Here is a 10846-nt window from a genome sequence, read left to right as displayed (position 1 = left end):
GGGCTACCTGGTGCCCGCGGGCACCGCGTTGATGACCCCTGTGCTAGACGTTTACCAAACAATCTGTCACTCCTAATCACTAAATCCCATGAAATCCTATACATCTAGTCTCTGACGTGAATGTGCTAAAAAATATTATTTGATATTTTACGGTAATGTGTTAATAATTTCACACATAAGTCGCTCCTGAGTATAAGTCGCACCGCCGGCCAAACTATGAAAAAAACTGCGACTTATAGTCCGAAAAATACGGCATATATCAACCACTTCTTAGGCTGTGACTACCTGTTTATGTGTCGAGATTCCAGTCGCTACACTGCAAAAACTGAAATCTAAGTAAGATTAAATATCTCAAATAAGGCTGATATTTGCTTATTTTATGTCTGATAAGATCATTCTTCTCACTGCTATTTGAGCTATTTTTAGAACAGGCCAGCGGGCGACTCATCTGGTCCTTACGGGCTACCTGCGGGCACCACGTTGGTGACCCCTGTACTAGAGTCTAAAGATAAACAAACGCAAATATGCTAGAACAGACTCACCAATCTGCTTCCTGTCATACCAGCCACAATGGTCCATCCACTGCCGCAGCAGCTCAATGGGAGGCTGGGCGCCATAAGTCTCCAACATGGGCATGTTGAGGTCATCGATGAAGAAGATGAAGTACTTGCCCTTCGGTGGCGCAAAAACACCTTTCCGCCTAACACAAAATCAGATGTTGAGTTGCAAGTAAAATTGGTAAAAAAATAGCTTGACTATCATAAAAAAAAAGCCTACCTTTTATCTAGCTTGCTGTCGATAAAATCTTGAGTCTGGTTGGCCGACGTGCGGGCGGAGAACATGAGGAAGTGCGTGATGTACTGGGCGTGCATATTTTTCAGCAGCTTGTCGGACAACGCGAGGGTCTTTCCTGTGCCAGTGGGTCCGATGCAAAGCAACTGATCCACAAACGTAACAGACATGTGGAGATCAACACATTTTGACCCAAAGATCTTAGTTCTATTTGGATAGGAAGGCATTCGATAGATGGACTTACGGGCTTCATATTGGACAAAAGCATATCCATGAGGAAAGTCATTCTCACGGTGTCGGCCGTGGGAACGATGATGTCGGAGTAACTTGTCTCTGGGGTGATTAGAACGCTCTTGGCATCATTAATCCAGTTGACCCACTGGATCTGTTGGAGACAGATGAAGAACGATTCATCTACGATTCTCAAGCTGTGGTATGTGGAACACTAGTCAGTGGCGTGTGTACAGCGAGTGTGGCCAACTTGGTTTCAGGCGATCTCAACGATTGGTCAAAAGGCACTTATGTGATTACAGGGCGCCGTGATTGCTACTAAATTTGACCTTATGCTATGTTGTTGTTTTTCCCCCCCCCCCCCAAGATTATAATAATTAACTTAGAAATTCATGGCTGCAACAAGTGCCAAAGTAGTTGGGAAAGGGCATGTTCACCACTGTTACATCATCTTTTTTTAGAACCCATCCATCCATCTTCTTCCGCTTATCTGAGGTCGGGTCGCGGGGGCAGCAGCCTAAGCAGGGAAGCCCAGACTTCCCTCTCCCCAGCCACTTCGTCCAGCTCTTCCCGGGGGATCCCGAGGCGTTCCCAGGCCAGCCGGGAGACATAGTCTTCCCCGTGGCCTCCTACCGGTTGGACGTGCCCTAAACACCTCCCTAGGGAGGCGTTCAGGTGGCATCCTGACCAGATGCCCGAACCACCTCATCTGGCTCCTCTCCATGTGGAGGAGCAGCGGCTTTACTTTGAGTTCCTCCCGGATGACAGAGCTTCTCACCCTATCTCTAAGGGAGAGACCCGCCACACGGCGGAGGAAACTCATTTCGGCCGCTTGTACCCGTGATCTTATCCTTTCGGTCATGACCCAAAGCTCATGACCATAGGTGAGGATGGGAACGTAGATCGACCGGTAAATTAAGAGCTTTGCCTTCCGGCTCAGCTCCTTCTTCATCACAACGGATCGGTACAACGTCCGCATTACTGAAGACGCCGCACCGATCCGCCTGTCGATCTCACGATCCACTCTTCCCTCAAGACTCCTAGGTACTTGAACTCCTCCACTTGGGGCAGGGTCTCCTCCCCATCCCGGGGATGGCATTCCACCCTTTTCCGGGCGAGACCCATGGACTCGGACTTGGAGGTGCTGATTCTCATTCCGGACGCTTCACACTCGGCTGCGAACCGATCCAGTGAGAGCTGTAGATCCCGGTCAGATGAAGCCATCAGGACCACATCATCTGCAAAAAGCAGAGACCTAATCTTGCAGCCACCAAACCGGAACCCCTCAACGCCTTGACTGCGCCTAGAAAGTCTGTCCATAAAACAACACTCAATAAACATTTGGGAACTGAGGAAACTAATTGATGGAGCTTTGAAAGTGGAATTCTTTCCCATTCTTGTTTTATGTAGAGCTTCAGTCGTTCAACAGTCGTTCAACAGTCCGAAGCCTACGCTGTCGAATTTCATGGCTGCCAACACGTGCCAAAGTAGTTGGGAAAGGGCATGTTCACCACTGTGTTACATCACCTTTTCTTTTAACAACACTCAATAAACGTTTGGGAACTGAGGAAACTAATTGTTGAAGATTTGAAAGTGGAATTCTTTACCATTCAGGTTTTATGTAGAGCTTCAGTCGTTCAACAGTCCGGGGTCTCCGCTGTCGTATTTTACGATTCATAATGCGCCACACGTTTTCGATGGGAGAGGAGGGCCATGAAAGTACCCGCACTCTTTTTTTACGAAGCCACGCTGTTGTAACACGTGCGGAATGCGGCTTGGCATCGTCTTGCTGAAATAAGCAGGGGCGGCCATGAAAAAGACGGCGCTTAGATGGCAGCACATTGTTCCAAAACCTGTATGTACCTTTCAGCATTAATGGTGCCTTCACAGATGTGTAAGTTACCCATGCCTTGGCCACTAATGCACCCCCATACCATCACAGATGCTGGCTTTTGAACTTTGCGTCGATAACAGTCTGGATGGTTCGCTTCCCCTTTGGTCCGGATAACACAATGTCGAATATTTCCAAAAACAATATGAAATGTGGACTTGTCAGACCCCAGAACACTTTTCCACTTTGCATCAGTCCATCTTAGATGATCTCAGGCCCAGAGAAGCCGGCGGAATTTCTGGATGTTGTTGATAAATGACTTTTGCTTTACATAGTAGAGCTTTAACTTGCACTTACAGATGTAGCGACCAACTGTATTTAGTGACAGTGGTTTTCTGAAGTGTTCCTGAGCCCATGTGGTGATATCCTTTAGAGATTGATGTCGGTTTTTGATACAGTGCCGTCTGAGGGATCGGAGGTCACGGTCATTCAATGTTGGTTTCCGGCGAAGCCGCTTACGTGGAGTGATTTCTCCAGATTCTCTGAACCTTTTGATGATATTATGGAGCGTAGATGTTGAAATCCCTAAATTCCTTGCAATTGCACTTTGAGAAACGTTGTTCTTAAACTGTTTGACTATTTGCTCACGCAGTTGTGGACAAAGGGGTGTACCTCGCCCCATCCTTTCTTGTGAAAGACTGAGCATTTTTTGGGAAGCTGTTTTTATACCCAATCATGGCACCCACCTGTTCCCAATTAGCCTGCACACCCGTGGGATGTTCCAAATAAATGTTTGATGAGCATTCCTCAACTTTATCAGTATTTATTGCCACCTTTCCCAACTTCTTTGTCACGTGTTGCTGGCATCAAATTGTAAAGTTAATGATTTGCAAAAAAAATTGTTTATCAGTTTGAACATGAAATATGTTGTCTTTGTAGCATATTCAACTGAATATGGGTTGAAAATGATTTGCAAATCATTGTATTCCGTTTATATTTACATCTAACACAATTTCCCAACTCATATGGAAAGGGGGTTTGTAAACAGTAAAGAAAATAAAGAAAACGCATTGATTGAGGATGTGTGTACAAACGTTTGGCTTTAGAAAACCACTGTCACTGTGTTTGTCGCTACATCTGTAAGTGCAAGTTAAAGCTCTACTATGCAAAGCGAAAGCCATTTATCAACAACATCCAGAAACGCCGCCGGCTTCTCTGGGCACGAGATCATCTGAGATGGACTGATGCAAAGTGGAAAAGTGTTCTGTGGTCTGATGAGTCCACATTTCAAATAGTTTTTGGAAATATTCGACATCGTGTCATCCGGACCAAAGGGGAAGCGAACCATCCAGACTGTTATCGACGCAAAGTTGAAAAGCCAGCATCTGTGATGGTATGGGGGTGCATTAGTGTCCAAGGCATGGGTAACTTACACATCTGTGAAGGCACCATTAATGCTGAAAGGTACATACAGGTTTTGGAACAACATATGCTGCCATCTAAGCGCCGTCTTTTTCATGGACGCCCCTGCTTATTTCAGCAAGACAATGCTAAGCCACATTCAGCATGTGTTACAACAGCGTGGCTTCGTAAAAAAAAGAGTGTGGGTACTTTCCTGGCCCGCCTGCAGTCCAGACCTGTCTCCCATCGAAAAAGTGTGGCGGATTATGAAGCGTAAAATACGACAGTGGAGACCCCGGACTGTTGAACAACTGAAACTCTACATAAAACAAGAATGGGAAAGAATACAATTTTCAAGGCTTCAACAATTAGTTTCCTCAGTTCCCAAACGTTTATTGAGTGTTGTTAAAAGAAAAGGTGATGTAACACAGTGGTGAACATGCCCTTTCCCAACTACTTTGGCACGTGTTGCAGCCATGAAATTCTAAGTTAATTATTATTTGCAAAAAAAAATAAAGTTTATGTTGTCTTTGTAGTGTATTCAACTGAATATGGGTTGAAAAGGATTTGCAAATCATTGTATTTTGTTTATATATCTAACATAATTTCCCAACTCATATGGAAACGGGGTTTGTACCACAAGGGCTGCAATGGCGGAAGAAGGCTGCAGCAGAAAAGGGTCCCCAGTCGTATTGGACTACGTGCCCATGGACCCTGACCCGATTCTGCCAAGGATCGTGTGGTGACGGTCTGTGCACCATCCACCCCACATTAAACTAAGTCACACACAGGCATCCTCCATAAAGGGATACACCCCTACCAGGAGGATCGTCATACCAAATAATCACTTGATTAAAAGTACAGTGTTTTATGTTGATATATTCAAACTGTGTGTGATGTTACAGTGGCTAAAATATTTAATATACTTGTTAAATAAAATCTCTGCCTTGTTTTTAAGAAATACATAAGACTACTACGCTTCTATATTTAAAAATTGGTCATTACGGTGATACTTGGAGAGCCAAGTCTTCTCGGGTAAAAAAAAGTTGGGAGAACCACCGATCGACAAGAAACATCACGATGTTTCAAATCTTTCCGTTCACCTTTCTCTCCTTGGTATCCTCCTCCTGCTCATTCCAATGACTTATCCCCGCATCGTCAAGCCTGAAGTCGTACACCAGGCCGTCATTTGGAAAGCACAATACCACCTGAAGCATAAAGATTACATTCATTTCGAATACGTTCACCGAGACGTGGTACACCAGTTGTGACGCAAAAAGCGGAGGTGTGGATGGGACCTTCTCTTCTGCCATCTTGTTTTTGAGCCAGGCACTAAAGCGCTGGCCACTGGGGCCGTCTCCCGTGGCGCCGACACTCCACACCAGGGAGAAAATGAACCACGGCTCAATCAGGTCCTTCACACGCTCCAATTTATTTCGGGGTGGCGGCTTGTCGTCCTGAGAAAAAAAGATGGGGTATGAATGGGGGTCATACTTGCCAACCCTCCCCGGTTTTTCCGGGAGACTCCCGAAATTCAGCGGCTCTCCCGAAAACCTCCCGGGACAAATTTTCTACCGAAAATCTCCCGAAATTCACGCCCCCTCCAGCTCCATGCGGACCTGAGTGACGTGTCGACAGCCTGTTTTCACGTCCGCTTTCCCACTATTATAAACAGAGTGCCTGCCCAATGACGTTACAACTGTAGAATGATCGAGGGCGAGTTCTTGGTTTCTTATGTCGGTTTATTGTAAGAAAGTCTCATTAACGTCCCAGCGCGGCAACAACACACAACAACAGCAGTCACGTTTTCGTCTGCCGTAAACAGCAATGTTTTGACACTCTTAAACAGGACAATACTACGATCTACTGTGTATGCATATGTGACAATAACATCTACGGCTTTTAGAGCAGTGGTTCTCAACCTTTTTTCAGAGATGTACAGTACCCCCTGTGAACATTTTTTGAATTCAAGTACCCCCTAATTAGAGCAAAGCATTTTTCGTTGAAAAAAAAAAATAATAATAAAGAAGTAAAATACACAATAAAATACACAAGGGACGGCGTGGGGCAGTGGGAGAGTAGCCGTGCGCAACCCGAGGGTCCCTGGTTCAATCCCCACCTAGTACCAACCTCGTCAAGTCCGTTGTGTCCTTGAGCAAGACACTTCACCCTTGCTCCTGATGGGTGCTGGTTAGTGCCTTGCATGGCAGCTCCCTCCATCAGTGTGTGAATGTGTGTGTGAATGGGTAAATGTGGAAGTAGTGTCAAAGCACTTTGAGTACCTTGAAGGTAGAAAAGCGCTATACAAGTACAACCCATTTATCATTTTTATTTAACTATGTCATCAGTTTCTGATTTATTAAATTGTATAACAGTGCAAAATATTGCTCAGTTGTAGTGGTCTTTCTTGAACTATTTGGAAAAAAAGATATGTGAAGTGAAGTGAATTATATTTATATAGCGCTTTTCTCTAGTGACTCAAAGCACTTTTACATAGTGAAACCCAATATCTAAGTTACATTTTAACCAGTGTGGGTGGCACTGGGAGCAGGTGGGTAAAGTGTCTTGCCCAAGGACACAACGGCAGTGACTAGGATGGCGGAAGCGGGAATCGAACCTGCAACCCTCAAGTTGCTGGCACGGCCGCTCTACCAACCGAGCTAAACCGCCTAAAAACTTGTTGAAAAATAAACAAGGGATTCAATTATAAATAAAGATTTCTACACATACTGCGATGAGGTAGCGACTTGTCCAGGGTGTACCCCACCTTCCACCCGATTGTATCTGAGATAGGCAACAGCGCCCCCCGCGACCCCAAAGGGAATAAGCGGTAGAAAATGGATGGATGGATGTAGTGGTCTTTCTTGAACTATTTGGAAAAAAAGATATCAAAATAACTAAAAACTTGTTGAAAAATAAACAAGGGATTCAATTATAAAGATTTCTACACATACTGCGATGAGGTGGCAACTTGTCCAGGGGCTACACCGCCTTCCGCCCGATTGTATCTGAGATAGGCACCAGCGCCCCCCCTGACCCCAAAAGGAAATAAGTGCTAGAAAATGGATGGATGGATGTAGTGGTCTTTCTTGAACTATTTGGAAAAAAAGATATAAAAATAACTAAAAACTTGTTGAAAAATAAACAAGGGATTCAATTATAAATAAAGATTTCTACACATACTGCGGTGAGATGGCGACTTGTCCAGGGTGTACCTCGCCTTCCGCCCGATTGTATCTGAGATAGGCACCAGCGCCCCCCCGTGACCCCAAAGGGAATAAGCAGTAGAAAATGGATGGATGGATAGCTGTAAATATACTCCTCCCCTCTTAACCACGCCCCCAACAACGCACCTCGCCCAGCCCCCGACTACAACACCCACCTCCCGAAATCGGAGGTCTCAGAACATGCAAAAAACAAAGTCATATTTTTTCAAATGTAGTTAAGCAAAATTCACCCACTCAGTGGCCTTGTGGTTAGAGTGTCCGCCCTGAGATCGGTGGGTCGTGAGTTCAAACCCCCGGCCGAGTCATACCAAAGACTATAAAAATGGGACCCATTACCTTCCTGCTTGGCACTCAGCATCAAGGGTTGGAATTGGGCGTTATATCACCAAAAATGATTCCCGAGCGCGGCCATCGCTGCTGCTCACTGCTCCCCTCACCTCCCAGGGGGTGGGGGGGGGTTACACGCTATACCAGACCTAGGCAAAATTCACATGCGGTCCAATAAGATTTTCAATCCGGCCCACCCCACGTTCTACTTTTTTTTTTTTTTTAGACCTTTAACATCAAAACTGCAGCCACCGTTATGATGCACAGTGCAGTCTTGAACTATAGAAAGTAATTCAATGGTTGAAATATGGATTTTTGAGTGTTATAGGATTTATAGATTGCTGGCACAGACACTCTACCAACTTTGCCACGCCGTCCAGTCCATAGTGGATCTAACATAATAGTGTGAGAGTCCAGTCCATAGTGGATCTAACATAATAGTGTGGGAGTCCAGACCATAGTGGATCTAACATAATAGTGTGAGAGTCCAGTCCATAGTGGATCTAACATAATAGTGAGAGTCCAGTCCATAGTGGATATAACGTAATAGTGAGAGTCCAGTCCACAGTGGATCTAACATAATAGTGAGAGTCCAGTCCATAGTGGATCTAACGTAATAGTGACAGTCCAGTCCATAGTGGATCTAACATGATAGTGTGAGTCCAGTCCACAGTGGATCTAACATAATAGTGAGGGTCCAGTCCCTAGTGGATCTAACATAATAGTGAGAGTCCAGTCCATAGTGGATCTAACGTAATTGTGAGTCCAGTCCACAGTGGATCTAACATAATAGGGAGAGTCCAGTCCATAGTGGATCTAACATAATAGTGGGAGAGTCCAGTCCACAGTGGATCTAACATAATAGTGTGAGAGTCCAGTCCATAGTGGATCTAACATAATAGTGAGAGTCCAGTCCACAGTGGATCTAACATAAGAGTGAGAGTCCAGTCCATAGTGGATCTAACATAATAGTTTGAGAGTCCAGTCCATAGTGGATCCAACATAATAGTGAGAGTCCAGTCCGTAGTGGATCTAACATAATATTGTGAAAGTCCAGTCCATAGGGGATCTAACATAATATTGTGAGAATGCAGTCCATAGTGGATCTAACATAATAGTGAGAGTCCAGTCCATAGTGGATCTAACATAATAGTGAGAGTCTAGTCCATAGTGGATCTAACATAATAGTGTGAGAGTCCAGTCCATAGTGGATCTAACATAATAGTGAGCGTCTAGTCCACAGTGGATCTAACATAAGAGTGAGAGTCCAGTCCATAGTGCATCTAACATAATATTGTGAGAGTCCAGTCCATAGTGGATCTAACATAATATTGTGAGAGTCCAGTCCATAGTGGATCTAGCATAATATTGTGAGAGTCCAGTCCATAGTGGATCTAACATAATATTGTGAGAGTCCAGTCCATAGTGGATCTAACATAATAGTGTGAGAGTCCAGTCCATAGTGGATCTAACATGATAGTGAGAGTCCAGTCCATAGTGGATCTAACATAATAGTGTGAGAGTCCAGTCCGTAGTGGATCTAACATAATAGTGTGAGAGTCCGGTCCATAGTGGATCTAACATGATAGTGAGAGTCCAGTCCATAGTGGATCTAACATAATAGTGTGAGAGTCCAGTCCATAGTGGATCTAACATAATAGTGAGAGTCCAGTCCATAGTGGATCTAACATAATAGTGAGAGTCCAGTCCATAGTGGATCTAACATAATAGTGAGAGTCCAGTCCATAGCGGATCTAGCATAATATTGTGAGAATCCAGTCCATAGTGGATCTAACATAATAGTGAGAGTGAGAGTCAGGTAACAATTACAGAGACAGATGACCATTCTCTCTCACATTCGCACAATCACTGAGTGGTTGTTTTGGTGTCCAAACTCCTATTTGTTGCACTATAGTCGTGAAAAGCCCAAACAACATTGAGTTCCTTCTGAATACAAACCTCATTAAAGTTGAAGGGGTTAAAGAAGCAGTCCATGAGTTTGACGAGACTACAGGTCAGATTGCTGTCGAGCGACGTGATCACCTCTTTTACCGATTCACGAACAAAATTGATAGCGTCCTGTGGGAAAAAGTAGCAAAGCAGACCACATACCATGAATTGATTAACGTGGACCCCGACTTAAAGGCCTACTGAAACCCACTACTACCGACCACGCAGTCTGATAGTTTATATATCAATGATGAAATATTAACATTGCAACACATGCCAATACGGCCTTTTTAGTTTACTAAACTGAAATTTTAAATTTCGCGTGGAAGTTTCATTCTAAAACGTCACGCATTGTAGAGGACATTTTGGTCCAGCCCCGTTCCCAGCTATAAGTAGTCACTTTTCATCGCATAATTACACAGTATTATGGATATCTCTGTAGCTGAATCTTTTGCAATTTGTTTAATTAATAATGGAGACGTCAAAGAAGAAAGATGTAGGTGGGAAGCGGTGTATTGCGGCCGCCTTTAGCAACACAAACACAGCCGGTGTTTGCTTGTTTACATTCCCGAAAGATGACGGTGAAGCTTTACTATGGAACAGGGCGGTCAAGCGAACACGGTTCCCTACCACAAGTCAACCGGCAGGTTTTTACCGTAGACATGAGCGGAGAGCTTGCGTCGTTCCTGTCAAAGAGGCAGCTGCGGACTCTCTTGCCTCCTCCCACCGGCCGCCCCCGACCGTCGGATGCTTCCAACGTGGAGGAAGCATCGGCTGCCGTCGCCTCGTCGAGAAACGTGGCTTCCTTCAGAGACACTGGCGGTCACCACACCCCTCCGACCTTCATGTTGTACAGGTTCGACCATATAATCTCACTAAAACACTAATAACACAATAAGCAGATAAGGGATCTTCCCGAATTATCCTAGTAAATTTGTCTAATAACATCTGAATCGCTCCGCCATCTTTTTTTTTCTGTTTTTTCTACTCCAGGGGTCGGGAACCTTTTTGGCTGAGAGAGCCATATAAGCCAAATATTTTAAAAAGTATTTCTGTCCATAGTGGATCTAACATAATAGTGTGACAG

General features: G+C 44.6%; 1 protein-coding gene across 1 annotated transcript in view; it reads right to left on the bottom strand.

Moving 5' to 3' along the window:
• dnah1 (dynein, axonemal, heavy chain 1) overlaps window positions 1-10846 on the bottom strand; it is a 172912-nt gene that overhangs the window by 99363 nt on the left and 62703 nt on the right. Inside the window, exons 38-43 of the mRNA XM_061875243.1 lie at window positions 9769-9888; window positions 5554-5712; window positions 5359-5463; window positions 1037-1177; window positions 778-938; window positions 543-700 (exon numbers count right to left, since the gene is read on the bottom strand). Of these exons, the coding sequence (XP_061731227.1) occupies window positions 543-700; window positions 778-938; window positions 1037-1177; window positions 5359-5463; window positions 5554-5712; window positions 9769-9888 (844 nt within the window). The remainder of the gene's footprint in view (window positions 1-542; window positions 701-777; window positions 939-1036; window positions 1178-5358; window positions 5464-5553; window positions 5713-9768; window positions 9889-10846) is intronic.

The sequence above is a fragment of the Nerophis ophidion genome, linkage group LG16 (genome assembly GCF_033978795.1).
Source record: "Nerophis ophidion isolate RoL-2023_Sa linkage group LG16, RoL_Noph_v1.0, whole genome shotgun sequence".
In the NCBI taxonomy this organism is placed as follows: domain Eukaryota; kingdom Metazoa; phylum Chordata; class Actinopteri; order Syngnathiformes; family Syngnathidae; genus Nerophis; species Nerophis ophidion.
The sequence above is the reverse complement of the archived record's forward strand: the minus strand, read 5'-3'. Positions and strand labels throughout refer to the sequence as shown.